This window comes from Callorhinus ursinus, unplaced genomic scaffold (assembly GCF_003265705.2).
Source record: "Callorhinus ursinus isolate GAN/ISIS: 27379988/994484 unplaced genomic scaffold, GSC_fseal_2.0 scaffold14, whole genome shotgun sequence".
Classification (NCBI taxonomy): Eukaryota; Metazoa; Chordata; class Mammalia; order Carnivora; family Otariidae; genus Callorhinus; species Callorhinus ursinus.
Window position 1 is genome coordinate 5,794,342 of NW_027397076.1, and position 16,458 is coordinate 5,810,799.

General features: G+C 49.9%; 1 protein-coding gene across 8 annotated transcripts in view; it reads right to left on the reverse strand.

Annotated features, from left to right (window-relative positions):
• The window catches only part of CHST11 (carbohydrate sulfotransferase 11), a 263,190-nt gene that overhangs the window by 127,766 nt on the left and 118,966 nt on the right, over positions 1 to 16,458 (reverse strand). For all 8 annotated transcript variants that reach the window (XM_073900372.1, XM_025881416.2, XM_025881415.2 and 5 more), the window contains one exon: positions 10,983 to 11,068. In XM_073900372.1, coding sequence (XP_073756473.1) covers positions 10,983 to 11,066 — 84 coding nt within the window. In that variant the 5' untranslated portion in view covers positions 11,067 to 11,068. The remainder of the gene's footprint in view (positions 1 to 10,982; positions 11,069 to 16,458) is intronic.

Genomic DNA, 16,458 nt, shown 5'->3' on the forward strand with positions numbered 1-16,458 from the left:
GTGTGCGCCTTTCTGGCTTTTGTGTCTGAATAACAGTAACAGTAACAAACAGCAAACACTTGTGTTGGCCTCACTGAGTGCATCACCTTAGCAAACACTTCACGTGTCTGGATTCATTTAATCCTCACGAGAAGCCTAGGAGGCAGGGGCCAATATTATCCTCATTTTGCATGTGAGGAAACCGGCATGGAGAAGGTCAGAAGCTTTCCCAAGTCCCAGGGCAGACAAGTGGTGGCCCCGGGATTCCAGCTCAGGTGGGCCAGTTCCAAGGCCCGTGCTCCTAACCACTTCTCGGCTGTGTGGCCTCAGACACTCCCCTTTTTCTCAGAGCTTTTCCCCAAACACTGGGGCAGGACGTGAGGCCAGGATCCAAGCAAGCCCTGAACTTGCCCAGCTCTCAAAAACGGAACTCTGCCCTGGCAGGATGTCATTATATCCATGGCTAAATCTGTGGATATTCCTGTAGGGAACATGCTGGAGACGGAACAGATGGTCAGAGCCGTTTCTCCAATACTCGGAATGACTGCCAGACAGCATATTGGCTGTTTTGTGGCTTTAAAGCCCTGATTTAAGAAGAAGAAAAAGAAACGTTGCAAAAGGCCATTTTAGGCAGCACCAGAGTCTGCCCGAGCGTCACACCCCTGTGGTATATTCCAGAATGGCCAACTTCTTTCCAGGGCTGCCCAACACCTGCCAAGGCTGGGATGAGGCCAACCTGGGAGCGCCTCCCGGCGTGGTAATGTAGATATCGAACAGCAGAAAATCAACTGGAGGAACTGGAGCTGCCAACCTTTCTAGAAATCAGGAGCCACGAAGGACCCTGGTTTTTACAAACCCTTGGCCTCTTTGTCCTCACCAGAGGGGCATGGGAGGATCGGCTGCCTGCCCAGGAGGGACAATGCTTTTAGTCCCTTGAAAGTTAGCACATCCTTTCCCCTTTGTGGGTTTAAGTGCGCAGGGAGGGGGGAGCCAGCGGTCTCTCAGTGGGCCACCTCTCCTGCGCCCTGGGTCAGGCTGTGCACATACACAAGCACACGTGTGTACTCACACCTAGTCTAGGTTAATGATCTGATCCATCATCTACGCTACTCTAGCATCAGGCGCTGAACTGAAATAGGATTTCATCCTGTAACGGTCAGTTTACTGGTGACGCGCCTGTCAGAGTATATACTAATAGAGGGCAAGGGTGTTTGTCCTGAGTCCCAGGCTCTAGCAAGTGCTACGCACAGAGCAGGTGTTACAGATTGCGTTCTGTCCCCCACCCCCCCGACACACACATTCATATGTTGGAACTAACCCCCGGTACCTGTGAATGTGACTTTATTTGGAAATAGGGTCATTGCAGATGTAATTAATTAAGATGAAGTCCTACTGGAGTAGGTGGCCCCTGATCCAATAGGATTCAAGTCCTTTTAAGAAAGGGAAATTTGGGCGCGCGCACACACACACACACACACACACACGGAGAACACCACGAGGGGGAAAGACGGAGACCGAGGGGACACTTCTATAAGCCACAGACAGAGGCTGCCAACAAACACCAGAAGCCAGGCAAGGGGCGTGGAACAGGTTCTTCCTCGTGCTCTCAGAAGGAACCAACCCTGCCAACACCGGGAGCTTGGACTTCTGGCCTCCAGCGCCGTGGGACAAGAAGTTTCAGTTCTGTCAGCCGCCCAGTCTGGTGCCCTGTGTCACGGCATCCTGAGCAAACTACCTGAGTAGGTTCGCAGAGAGAGGGGATCAAGGAATTCCAGCTTCATTTCAATCAATGCACATTTGCCGGGTTCCTGCTTGTGCCACAGGCCATGGAAGGAGGAGGGAAGGGGGGTGGACAAGAGGGAAGAAAGAAACAGGGCTGGATGCGGACTCAGTATTGAGGGAGGGTGAGGTCTGGCTTGAGCAATCCCCCCACCTCACCCCTGCATTCCTTTCAGGCTGTGGCCCGCTTTCCCCAGTTCCTTCAAGCACCAGACCCCTGAGCCTATTCTCTCCAACCTCCCACACTGACACATGCTGGTCTCCAGAAAGATTCCTACCAGATGGAAGTTGAGATGGAAATGATCGATACCTTTTCTAAGCATCAGCCCTTCCGTGGTACTTGTACACAAAAATGGTTTTAGGGGAGACACCAGGCATCGGCCTGGCTCGGAGACGTATTCTCTGGACCAGGGATATCACTTGGCCCCAGGAGACCTCCTGCCTTGATGGTTGAAGCCCCGGTCACCTTCTCACCATCAATGTCCACCCACCAGACTTGCTCAAAGCACAGGCAAGCCACTCCCTTCGTTGCCCAAACACCTTCTGAGCCCCTCTTCTGTAGCTGGCCCAAAATAGCTACCAGGTGAACAAGATACGGCCCCTGCCCTCAAGGGGCTCAAGGCGTAGTAACATCATTTCAGATGCACAGGCACGAACAAGGGAAATGTGGGACTGGAGGTGTGGTGAGAGGGCATATTAGAGGCCTGCACGGTCCAATATGGCAGTCACCAGCCACATGTGGCTACTGAGCAGATGACACTCAGCCAGTCCGAGTTGAGACGTGCTGTGTCAAATATACATCAAACTTCAAAGACAGTACAAAAACAGGAACATAAATATCTTATTTTTTTTTAATCTTTAAGTAGGCTCCACATCCCACGTGGGACTTGAACTCATGACCCTGAGATCAAGCGTCACATGCTCTACTGACTGAGCCAGCCAGGTGCCCCAAGAACATAAAATATCCTAATAATTTTACATTGACTACATGTAGAAATAATCACACTTTGGATGTATCGGGTTAAATAAAATATGTTATTAAAATGAACCTCGCCTGTTTTAACTTTTCAAAATGTGGCTACTAGAAAATTTCAAATTATATATGTGAGTCACGTTTATTCCTGGTAGGCAACACCATTCTGGGAGGACATTTAACCTGAGCTTGGGGAGAAAAAAGAATCAGGGAGAGCTTCCCAAAAGAGGTTTCATCTGAGCTAATTAAAAAAAAAAAACAAAACGACATTGATTAAATAGCTTGCCATGTGCCCAGAACTTTCCATATACTCTTTTTTAAAGATTTTATTTATCTATTTGAGAGAGATAGAGAGAACATGAGCAGGGGGAGGGGCAGAGGGAGAGGGAGAAGCAGACTTCCCGCCCAGCAGGGAGATCAAAGCAGAACTTGATCCCAGGACCCTGAGTTCACGACCTGAGTTGGAGTCAAAGGCTTAACTGACTGAGCCACCCAGGTGCCCCTTTTCACAATCTTTCTAATTTAATCTTTGATAACTGAACTGTTGTTATTTTGTTCCTTTTTAATTTTTTTTTTAAAGATTTATTTATTGGGGGGGCAGGAGAGGGAGAGAGAAACTTAAGCAGACCCCACACTAAGCGCAGAGCCTTGCATGGGGCTGGACCCAGGGCCCAGTCTCACGCCCCTGAGATCATGACCTGAGCCGAAACCAAGAGCCGGACACTTAACAGACTGCACCACCCAGACACCCCTTTGTTCCTTCTTTATAAACGAGGTCTCCAGTGCTAGAAAACTTCAACTGTTTGCTGTGATTTCATAGTAATTAGTGGTGAAGATGGGGTGGAAAGCCTGCTCCCCACCAGATCCGCAGGCCAACTTCACCATCGGGAAGGGGGGGCTAAGGGGGGCAGGAGACAATGCCCACCCCCACCCAGGTCTCTCCTACAGAGAATCTGAGAACAAGCCAAGGCTTAGTTTCAGCCCTATGCATCCGACAAGGTTCAAATCCAATTGGCTGAGAAGCTACTTGAGTTGTGTAATTTACAGAAAAATCAAATTATGTATAAGCCTCTTATAATTGAGGGTAATTTAGGAAATAACTTTCTGAAAATGGCAGATTTTACAGCTGTGTTACCATTTGGAAATTGCTGAGGTCATTTTGTCACTCGGATGCCCTTCTCTGGCTGAAAGAAGCCAGGTTATAGTCACACAGACTGACATAGAAAAATCCCATTAGGGCACTGAGCTCATTACATAGATTTGAATATACTGGGTCAAACCAAGCTTCCTGAAACAGAGCAACTGCCTATAAAGATGGGCTGAATGAAATGTGGATGAAGTCACGTGCTTGATGGCATCATCACATTTCCATCACACAGAGAGGGGGTCTTACTAAACAATTATTACTGAAGCACTTCGCTAGGGGCTGGGGGTATGACAAACAATAAAGGAGAGTTTTAAACTCAATGGCTCTGTGTCATGTTCCAGGCTATGGGTTGAGTGTACAGGTACACACACACACATACACACACACACACACACATACACACACAGGCACCCATGGCCTTATCGATCAGCATGTCCAGCTTTTTAATAACAGAGTCAACCAGACACATAACATAAATCAAAATTTTTAGGAAGTGCTCACGATGAATAGCTAGTAGCTTCCAAGCAAGAGGAAATCATTCTATCTTATTATTATTCAACAAAATTCCAAGTGTGCACCTGCAAAGTGTCTGAGCCCGTAGTACAGGGGCCCAACGTGGCCCAGACCCTCTAAGAGAAGTCCCAGGTCACGTAACTCAACTCAGACCATTGTTGGCTACTAATTAACACGATTAATACCAATTCTTCCTCGGTACAATCTCAGGTGCTTTTTATACAGGATTTCAAAACTCACAAAACTCCAAGACTGCATTGTGTTCCTATTTTACAGTTAAAGGAACCAATGCTTGGGAGGTCAAGTCATCAACCCAAGTCATACACCTGGGCTGGGATCCCCCAGTTCCTTCAGGCATCCAGTTCTCTCCTCTGACCCAAATCGTGTCTGACTCTAGAGTCCCCATCTGTCCTGGCTCGATTGGAAATCTGACCAGGGTGCCTTCCCTGGTTCAAAAATAACAGAGGCACTGGCCATGGTGAAAAAGGCGGCCCACTGTCCCTGGGTTTTGCAATGGGCTTGCTCATCTATTGTAATTTGCAGCTAATAATGAAGCATTCTCCCAAGCGCTGTGTGTAAGATCAAGTTCATGTACTAGTTCATCTTTGCCAGCCAGCTGCCTTTCTGCTAGGCTGACAGTAAGTAATATCTTTGCATGAGGAGCCAGTCCACAACTAAATCAATTAATCCCTCTTTGGCTGGTAGACAGCTGTTGGGTCAAAACAAGATAATTAGATGGACGCGTCATTTACCAGGTGGTCGGTAATGAAGGGATTAATTGCCCAGAGTTGGAGGCTCTGCAATGTCTGTTCTTCCTTGCCTTCTCCAGGGTGTCAGCCATCAGCAGCAGTCTTCCCAAACCAAAATTCAGAAGGCCGGGAGCCTCTTCTCCTTTCGCACTTATCCGAAAGACTGGAGCTGCTGCTTCTGAAGTGCCCATCTGATGCGTGGCATGGGGCAGGTCTGGGTTCTCCTGCTTACGGGGTCCAGAGCCGCATGGCTCAAGTGTCCCCGACGCAGGGCCCCTCCCAAAGCCCTGCCTGGGGGCTCCGTCTCTCGGGTCCGACCACACGGCCCCGGCAGAGTCTCCCACGCTGGGGACCTCGACTCGCAAACCCGCCAGTGGAACACGAGAGAGGCTGAGTGCTCAAAACTGCCCCAGGGCCTTCATAAGAAACAACAGGGAGCAGCCTCGGTGCCTACGCTTTGAGGGGCTTTTGAGAATCAAAGAGTTTTGAACTGGAGGGACCCCTATGGATCCAGTGCTTCTGAACTCGGCTGCCGCTCAGAATCACCGGGCAGTTCTGAAGAACACGGATGCCTCCGCCCCTAACCCAGACCCACCAACAAAAGCAGAATCTCTGGGTGAGGCCTGGGCACTGGCCACTGTGTCAAAGCTCCCTGAGTGGTCCTCATGGGCAGCCAGGGATGAGAACGCCAGGTCTCGGTCATTTTGTCGAAGAGGCCGCCGTGGCAAGGAGGGGACAGGCTCTGCCTTAGAGAAGCCCCACAGTTAACAAGCAGCTTGACTTGGAAGCAGCCCTGACTCATGAGCTGTACGCTCTCCCCTCTGGGCTCCTTGGGACCACCGATCCCACCTGTGAGTAAAGACTACACCCTCCGCGAGGGTGGACGAGCCTGGTCCAGCAGGCACCACCCTGCCCTTCCTGCCTTCTCTCCAACCAGCTCCCTGCAGGCTCCTCACTCCGGCCACAAAGCCCTCACCATTCTCTGACTGTGCCATGGGCTATCCCCCCTGGTGCCCACACTCCTGCTATTCCTCCCCTCCCTGATGCTGTTCCCTCTTCTCTGTCAGGGGAAGCCTGATGGGTCTTCAAAGGCCTAACTCAAATGCCACCCCCTCTACAAAGCCTCCCCCTCGCCCTGTACCTTAAAGGGCTGATTACTTACTCCTGATTCTCCCATAACTGAAAGGCTTCTATTGTGCACCATTTATCATGTCCTACGACCTACCTGCCTCTCCTCCCCACATCTTTTCCCTCTGCTTAGCCTATAAATGTGTGCAGAAGAAACAAAGTTCGGCAAGCATTGCTAAGAAAGCTATTTAGGTTGTGCCAGAAGAGCCCCCACCCCAACCCCTTTGGCCAAGTCAAGCTTTTATCAATCTAAACTTAATCAAAGACCCCGACTTCCCAATTTCACCAAAGTAAGCTATCCCACAGGCAGAGTTCTTCAGGGGGATTCCTGCTCAGCCTGGCCATGGCCAAGAGACAAAGGTCTCGCCAAATATCAGGTTCAGGAAGCAGAAAGCAAAACTTCAGTTGTTTATTGGACATCCACTGGACATTCCACATCACTCCACAAGCCCTGGCCCCTGACTTCAGGAATTTTACAACAGTCCTCAGCACATCCGTCTCAGCTTGAGTCACTAGGGAAGAGAACCTCAAGGAAGCATTTTTTTTCCACCTGGAAAAGACAAAGTGATAGGCTCTCATTCTCCTGCAATCTTACCAGGTCAGATGGGCCTGGCGCTACCATTTCAGAGAGCTACGTGACCTTGGCAAATTGCTCAGTTCACTGAGCCTCCATTAACTTATCTGAAGAATGGGGTTCAACCTTCCTTTTGGGGTTGTTGTGAAGATTCAATGAGATACGTGTAGAAAAGCCTTGAACAATGTGGTCTAGTAGAGTGAAAGTAGATTACACTTTCAGTGAAGAGTAACTTTCCTTCCTTTCTCCCTCTTTTGATCCTTCCTCCTTGAGCCTACCTTACGGAGAGGTAAATCTACTGTAGCATATGAAGACTGGACCGTTAAGGGGCCGCCAAATAACATATTTTTTCCCTCAAAAAAACATTTTTTTTTTTTTTTTTGGCCTCAAAACAGTTCACTCGGAATACCACTAGATCCCTCAAACACAGCCTGGCCTTCCCAGACCCTTAGGAATGCCCGTCAACAGTTGGACCTAGTGCACTCCTGCAAGCCTTCTAGATAGACTCTGTGTTTATGAATTCCTGGTCAGCCCCTGGGCCGTGCATCTATCTTCTTGGAACGTGGTAATCACAGAGCAAGGAGAAATGCTAAAGAAAGCAGCAGGCAGGGCAGGGCTGAACCACATGAGTGATGCTGTGAAGATTTCAGGGAACCCATGCGAGGACCAGGAGGTGGGCGAGGCCAAAGGACAAGCTGTCTCGCTCCTGCTGGCACTCTGGGGGCAATTATGCCCTATTAATGGCTGACGACGGAGCTCTGCCCCGCGAGTCTGAGCTGCAACAGGGCGGCCCACAGATGCGCTCGGGCCACAAATATGCAGTTGGCAACTCCTGAACTTTCGGTGACTTGACACCAGCTGATCTGATCAGCAATTACATTTTATTTTGGGGCCAGGGAGACAGCAGAGAACCAGGAAAATTATAAGACACCAGAGTACAGTTTTTCTAAGAATATCAACCATAAACTTTTTTTTAACCAATTGTTGTTTTAGTGGTTAGGGGATTTGTGAGGCCCTGAAATAAGAAAACCTTGGATACAAAAATCAGATTATAGCCAATTTTCCCCAAAGGAGATTTTAAGCCTTTGCCCAATAAAAATCTGGGTGTGATTCTGTTGTTGTTTTGGAGGGGAGACAGGGTAATTCATGCCAAGAGAACTTTGCTGGTGACAGTGAGCACAGCATAGAGATAAATGGATTTGTAGTCTGTCCTGGGTTTGAATCCTTACTCAGCTTCTTATTAGCTGTGTGGCCCTAGGCAAGCTGTGTAACTTTCTTGGCCTCAGCTCTCCCATTCGTGAAATGGGAGTGGCAGACCTGGTTTGGGGCTTCTTCTAAGCGTTCCATGAGGGGTTTAGAAGCATCTAGATAACAGCTGGTCTAGAGCACCAGTACATGGTAACTAAGATGGTGCCTTCTTGCTCTAACCTTGGTTTCTTATCTACAATAAATAGTTCATGTTTTCACCATCATATATCAAACCCAAATAACCAGTCAGCATAAGACGGGGAAATGGCATCTCTAGGAGCAGTTTGGTTTCTAGCAATTTACAGGGTTTGTCATCTGCCTCTGTGATAACACCAGTCCAGGCTTAGCGGCTTCAACAGCCTTGGCTGGTAGGGAAACACGACAAACCACCACCATGCCCAATCAGGTGCAAAGTCTGTAAATGTCTTGTGGACACAAAACTTAACTCAACAGGGGTGCTTGCTCCCTTCTCTCCTCTAAATGCCCAGGCCACAGCAGCCCAAATGATCACCACGACAGTGTCTCTGAGAAGGACCACTGGCCATATTTGCGTGGGAATGGAACGTAATTGCAGCTTGTAAAGGAAACCAGCCTAAGAAAAAAACATCCCGGGCAACATCCCGAGGAAACAGGGAGATCTTCCTGCGGGGATGTTTTCCTGGTTGCCAGAGAAGGAGGCCGGACAGCTTGCCCACGACATTCTTGATGGAGGTGACTCACCCACCTACACCCTCACAAATGGCTCCCAGAGCTGCCTCTCCAGCCCCATCTTCCCTCCCAGGTCCTAGGCTGCTGCTAAATGAGCTTCTCACCCAGAAAACAAAACACCACCAGAAGGAAGAGATGACCTCTACCCACGTAGGTTGGACCAAGCTTTCCAGTCAACTCGCTCACGTCAGCCCTGGGATACCAAGAGGAACCAGACATGGAAGGCTAACCCACATGCCCAGCTCACTCTCTGGTGCCCAGCGCCTGGCACGTGTAATACTGAAGAAATGGATGAGTGAACGAGTGAATGAATCCAGGAATGAACAAACTCCATAGGAGGCACCGAGCAAAGTACTGTTACAAATGAGGGAAGGCAGTCTCAGAGGGGTGAAGTATCTTGCCCACACTCACGTAGCCTGGAAATGAAGAAACCAGGCTTGGAACCCACGTCTGACTCGGAAGTCAAGGCTTCCAATATGGAAACCCCCCGCATGACCATGATAATGACAAATGTTTACATAGTCCCTGACACATCAGAGTGATTTTATCCTCCCAACATTCCAGAGACACGGACTCATCACGTATTCAAGTTGCACAACCAGTCGGAGGTGAGGTAGGGGTGTGAACCTAGACTTTCATTCTTTCAATCACAGATATTTGGGGGCACCGTCTATAGACCAGGCCCTGTGTTAGGGGTTGGGGATACAACAGTAAACAGCACAGACACAGTCCATGGACTTCCTGTCCAGAGGGGTGTCTACTTCAGAAATAAGCTCCTCCCATGACGCTGTATGCTGCCCACAGAATTTCCCCAGGAAAAAGTAGTGTTTCAGCAGCTGTACTTTGAAAGGGAAAATTATCTGAGAACAGAGCATGTCAACAAAAAAATAGGAATGGCTTGCATCTCAGTAGCCTGTGCTGTTCTCAACACGGCTTACCAGAAACCCTATCCTTTGTCGAGGCTAGTTCTACCCCTTCCTAAGGACGGGTATGCAAACATGCTAGGAGACTTGCCTATAATAATCAGATTAATTGGGCACCAAACAAAACCCAAATATCACATTCCCTGCTGAGTCACCAGGGAACACAACAGGAAGCCTCAGGCAATGTGAGTTTGCAATTACCTGGCTAATCAGGCCTTGCCACACTAGAACTCCAAAGCAGTGGGGCTGACAAGGGAGTGAATTCACCTGGTTAGGCCACCCATGATGCACAAACTCAGGAGTCCATTTTTGCAGAAGGGAGTGCAGGTGAGAGACAGGGAATATCTGTGGGATCAGAAAGTTCCCTTTGCAAGACTTCAGGGAATGTCGCATTACCATGCATCACCTTCCTCTACCCAGCACCTTAGTACACAGAAATACTAAATTAAGAATTTGATACAAAGTAAAGCTCAGAGACTAAGGCCAAAGAAATACATTTTTTTCTTTTCTCAACAGCATTCAAAGGTCAGACAATGGGCCACTAGTTGCTCACTTGCCAGTTCCTGGCATCAAGCGCTAATTAATGTTCCCACAGGAGAACCAGCCTTAGAGTCTCCACATCAAGACCCACACACACCACTGAGGCCATCGCCATGGTGACCAGGCCTCTTCCCTTGGCTCCTAGCTTTCGACAAGAACACATTTCCTTGGTTGGAGCTTATTTCGCTCCAAGAGAAACTCTTCATAATTGAGCCCAATTTACCATGACAGTCACTTAACAAAAAGCACCGCCCCGCCGCCGTCCAAGAATTGAGTCTTGGTAACGGGCACAGTGAGGTGGAATCCTTGGGGCATCTTGGACTTGAATGAACCAACGTGCGAGCAGGGTGGCCGGTTCACCCACAGGTGAACCTTCTTTCGGGGTGCTTAGGGGGACACTGCCCAGCCGGCTCTATAATTTCAGAGCCCCATTGCTGGCACCTGTGACTATGTGGATCTCAAACCCGAGCAGGTCAGAAAGCTTAGTCCAGCACTACACCAAAGCATTTCTCGAATTCTAAATCCTGCTCGCTAGAATTTCGGAGCCATTACACAGACAAAGGGTGACCGAGGAAGTCATCACTGAAGGTAAAATGCCAGGCAGTGCAAGGAAGTTTCAAATCCCCCAAGAACCAGATTTTGGAGTCTTTCATTCCCCCTCCCCCAAAAAATTGATGCACGGAGACCAAGCCGAGAAAGCAAGGAAGTTTCCAGGGCTTACCTGGGTTGGGCTGTAGAGTTCCTGCAGGGGGCTTCGAGACCCCTTCCGGCAGCAGATGTCCACACCGAAGGGGTTCCTCCGCATGACTGAGGAGAGAAAGTGAAGGCTCATCAGAAATGAGCAACAAAGCCTTGTTGTCCGACAAAGAAAAAGGCACAGAGGTAGGTGGGGGAAGAAGAAACAGGAAAGGAAGGGAGATAAAACCACTTCTAGCAAAGCGGCTGTTCCTTTACCCAACGGCACGTCTTCTCCAGCATTCAGGTATCTCCACACTCAGAAGGACATAAATAATCTTAAACATTCTTCCCAGCAAGTTTTTAAGAAAACAAGACAGGCATCTAAAACTCACTGAAATGAAGCTACTTACAAAAGTCAGCGTAAAGGTTCTTCCGAGAGAGTGAGTTCTACCAGCACCAGGCTTGGTGATGTACTTCAAATCCCACAGCCTCCTTGAGGCCTCAGTGATCAATCACAATCTCTTATTCCTGCCTTCCCTGCCATCTCCCCGGCACCTGGTTCTGGTCTCCTGAGCACCCATGCAGGGCCTCCCCCTGGAGGGCTCTTCCACTGGCTAAGTCGGACACCTGGTCACCCCAAAGCCTCTTGTAAATTAGGTTACTTTTAATGAAAATGTCAGGTCAAGGCCGAAAGGACAAGGGCTATGGTTCTAAACAGACAGAGGTGGCACTTACAAGTAATAAGAGAGGGGAAAGGGGCGCCTGAGTGGCTCAGTCGGTTAAGCGTCTGACTTTTGATCTCAGCTCAGGTCTTGATCTCGGGGTCGTGAGTTCAAGCCCCACACTGGGCTCCACGCTGGACACGGAGCCCACATAAAAAAATTTTAAAAAATAAAAGAGGGAGAATAAAGGGAACTTCTCAAAAGCCAGTGGCGTTGGGGACACTCAGCACTACTTTTTTAAAGGTTTTAAGTACTCTCTACACCCAACATGAGGTTCAAACTCACAACCCCAAGATCAAGAGTCACGTGCTCCACCAACTGAGCCAGGCAGGCTCTCTCCCCACCACCCCTCGAACTATTTTTAAGTGGAAAAGAGTTTTTCTTTTTTTTCATTCTTCTTGTTCACAAAACACCCTCCTTCTGGGCAGTCCCTCCCAGAGCCTAACACACCGTCACCTGTTGATAATTATTTGAAGGGCGGGCGGCGTGGAGGAGGGAGGAGCAAATGAATGAGCGAACAAGCGTTTTCATCCACAGGAGGCGATTTTCTTGTGGAATGACTTGGCAGGGGCATGGGCGGGACAAGGAAAGCAGGTCCATCCGCAAGCCTGAAGAATTCGCCTTTATGTAGCAGCCGCGGAGTGGACCCATGATGTTCCCTGGGTTTGCATTCCGGCTCTACCACATTCCCGCTGTGTGATCTTTGGCAAGGCACCTAACCTTGCTGTGCCTGTGTTTCTTCAGCTGTAAGATGCGGTTGGCTGCGAGGATTCAACGAGTTACTCCTATCTGCAGAATGCTTAAACCGGGGTGCTGGCCAGAAGGCGTTTCTTACAAATTTCTGAAGGGCATCAAACCGTATGCTGAATTTACACAGAACGATTCCTGACCAAAACCCGCCTACCCCCGAGGTGGGGGGAGGTGAGAACTTCTCTACTCTGAGCCATCCAGCGAGCTGATGGGAAGTCAGCAGACCTCAAAAGCTTCCCTGACCCGAGAGCCACAGAAGGCTGGGAGGGGGGGCCCAAGGGGGACACACCCAGGCCCCTCCCTCCGCTTAGAAGCCAGCCAGAGGTCCGAAATGTGAGAAAAGCCATCTCCGCAAGGAGTCAATTCCTTCTGGACGTTCTCCAGGTGAATTGACCCTTTCTCAGGCAGTTCTCCTTTGACCTGTCCCTTGGAGCCACGTGGAAACCCTCAGAGTAAATCATCGCTTCCAGGAAGCTGGAAGCTGCGTTTTCTGTCCCCTTCTCTGTTGCCTCAGAGAGCGGCGTCATTGCGCTTTTGCTGTGAAGGGCAGGTGGCGCTTCGGCCCTGTGCCCTCGGGGTCTGGGGCACCGAGTTGGCAGCCACGGATGATCCAGAACCCAATGGGTGTGGCCTCCTGCCAACGCCGCTCCATTCATGGACGCAGAAAGCGAATTCCGTGTCATTTTCACGTGTCGGGAAATAAGTCTTCTTTTGATGGTTTTTTTCCAACCGTGTCACAGAAACAGGCGCGGAGCCAGATCGGGCCCACAGGCTGTCATTTGCTGACCCCCGCCCTGGAGAACGGTCCCCGGGATTCCTGGGGTCAGCGGAACAAGCCCCAAACACACACTGCGTGCCCCATGGCCCTCTCCGGGGAGGCGACCTGCGGGCAAATGTCCATCCATAAAAGCTGTTTGAATTTGATTACGCTGTGCGGGGAGGGGGGGAACACTGCCTCTTTGTTCCTCCACGACTGCCTCAAGAAGAAGGGGGAAAAATCCATGTTGTGTTTTTCTTTAATTTATTGCTTCATTTTTCATTTCCACCAAAAACGAGGTAAACTGTTAAATGCACGCCACTTGCCCTCAGTGCACAATGACATAGCAACACTTTGGAGGAGAAAAAACAGCCATAAAACTTGTAAAAATTATGCTCATGCCGTGCAAGATTAAACTCTCCCCGTGGCGGCAGACAGGCTCCCGGGGCCGGTGGCTGCAGGACCTGCCACGGTGAAAACCCTACCGTGGAGTCCATTAAAAGTCAGCTTTTATGGGGGGCAGTATTATTTAATTGGTTTATTTTTCGAATACAAGGCCTTTAAAATGCTTTGACCGTGTGGGGCCTGCAACGCGGGCCCTTTCCCAAGGCCGCCCGCCCTCCGTGCCTCCTCCCGCCCTGGCCATGCGCGCTCCGTTGGGCGCCACGTGAACCAGCCTCAGCACCCCAGGCCACAAAAGCCAAAGGGGCCTTGTGCGCTGTTTATGAGAATGACAACAATCTTACTATTTATCGAGCGCTCATTGTGTGCCAGGCACTTGGGTAAGTGTAATCCTTCCCACGGTGAAGGAAGGACCTGCATTTTATAGGTCTGAGCCTCCCTTAACTTCAGAGACTGGACCAAGGTCAAGACCACGGGAGTGGAAAGTAACCACATGAAGACTCAGACCTGACTGCTGTAGGTGCTTCACATCCAAACAAGGATAGTGAGGACCTACCGCGTGCCTTTGAGCCAAAGGATGGGCTGGCAATTATGCACGTAAGTACTAAGTACGTTGGTCCCGTGTGCGTCTTCAGAAAAGTGGCATCAGAGAAGGTTGAGTGACTGACACACACACAGATGGCGGGCAGAGTTTAGAGTGCTCATGGTGCGCCCAGCAGCTCACGTATTCCATCTGCACAGCAGCCGTATGGGGTGGGTACCATCACTGTCCCCACTTTTTTTTTTTTAAGATTTTATTTATTTGACAGAGAGAGGCACAGCGAGAGAGGGAACACAAGCAGGGGGAGTGGGAGAGGGAGAAGCAGGCTCCTGATGCGGGGCTCGATCCCAGGACCCTGGGATCATGACCTGAGCCGAAGGCAGACACTTAACGACTGAGCCACCCAGGCGCCCACCACTGTCCCCACTTTATGGAGAGGAATACTGAAGCACAGCAGGGGTAGGTAACTTGCCCGGGTCTCATGACTAAGAGGTGAAGCATGGACTCCAACACAGGCAGCCCGTGCTCTCAGCCGCCATGCTGGGCCAAGGGTCAGGTGCCAAGTCCACCACGCATCTTTCTAGTTGGGCCCCAGACTGGGTTGGCTGGCCACCTCTAGGACAGAAGATCTAAAATGAACTCCAGTGCCCTAGGAGTCACTAAAGTGATGTGACAGCCAGACTAATAACTAAGTTATCGCACTGCATTCATTCAACGAACTTTCTCAAGCACCCACGGTATGCCGGGCATGGGCATGGGGGTACAGACCCTCCCCATCTTATTCACATTTTCCCCTGGTGCTTGGCACAAGTCGGTACTCAAGAAAGCCTGTGAATGAGCTAGGATTTCAGGGTTCCTGCACAAGCGTTGGACAAGCTGTTTTCTACTATATAAGGAAGAAACTGCCCGTAGCATCCAACAGCTGTTCTTTTTTTTTTTTTCTTCCTTTGAAAAATAAAAGGTCTGGTGATCAAAAGCCCTAAGAAAGGAATCCCTGAGGACATTTAACAGTGGCCTTCTGCCACCCACCCGCCACCACGAGTTTTATTTAGCTGCAACACTTGCTTTTTTTTTTCTTTTTCCTTTCTAAACCCCAGTCAACGAAACTCAAGACCGTTTGGTAAGAATTGAATTGGCTCAACTTACAGCACGATTTCTTGGATCCAGGCACATTTCTGCATATTCCAAGGTACATGAATGAAACCAGCCCCTGTGTTTGTTTTATGATGACAAAGAGCACATTGTCCTTAAGTGGGTCCTCTGCTCACAGTCAACGGACAGCAGGGGACACAAAGTGGGCTCCCAACAAACGAGTGGAGCCCACCTCCCCCTCTGAGTGACTCCCCGTGGCCTCGCCTTGTGCTTCTGGGCTGGACGGGAGCTGCTGGATGGCTAATTCGGGTCTGAGGACGTAAAACGGAAAGGCCTTGGGGCCCTGGGTGGTAACTCACCTTTGATGCATTTTAGAAAACTACAGACATTTGGGATGCTCAGGGATTATGGTCCAGCTCCACAGCCTCTGTGCTTTCACTTCCCTGGACATCCAAAGTGAGGCACTGCTTACTCAATCACCCAAGTCCAAATGCGTCTCCACCTCCCACCCACCCCCACCCTGCCAGCAAAACCACTCTAATACTGCACTGACTTCAGACACTTTCCGAATCTGATTTTGCTAACAGCCTGGGCATGATCCCTCATCTACACCACACTCTGCGGGTGCAGAGCAAAAATGCCATCAGGGAGATGTCTTCTCCAAAGGCACCAAATCACGCTGTGCCCTGGTTCAGTACCGTCCAGCGCATGTGTCTAAAGGATGTTGGAATGGGACCGTGTCTAGGTCAACATCATCAAGTGAGGAGAAGTGAGAGCGCTACCCAGCTCCCTCGGAGGGAGCCGTTCCTGGAAAGATGGGCCATCTGCTTTGCAACAGCAGGGCACAGAGGCTGCCTTAAAAGGCCACTATGTCACAGCTGGCCCCTCTCCTGTGGAGGTCACCCTGTAGTTCCGACCATCCTGGCTTGCCTGGGACAGAAGAGATTCCTGGAACTCTGGACTGTTTCCATGAGAAAACCAGCAAAGTCCCAAGCACCGAGCCACACCCTTCGGATTCAAATCCTGGCTTCACTATTAACCAGCCTTGGGACCTTCACTCAACGTCTTCATCTCTGAAATGCAACTATAAAGCACAATAATAATGCCTACATCCTAGGATGGTTTGGGAATTAAATGAAAATGTAAAATAGCCTGGTACATAGCATCCAGGACTGTCCATGTGAAAAGTCACAGGCCTGGATCCTACACCTCGCTTTGCCACCAAAGAGCCTCGCTTTGAACCAGGTCCCCCTGG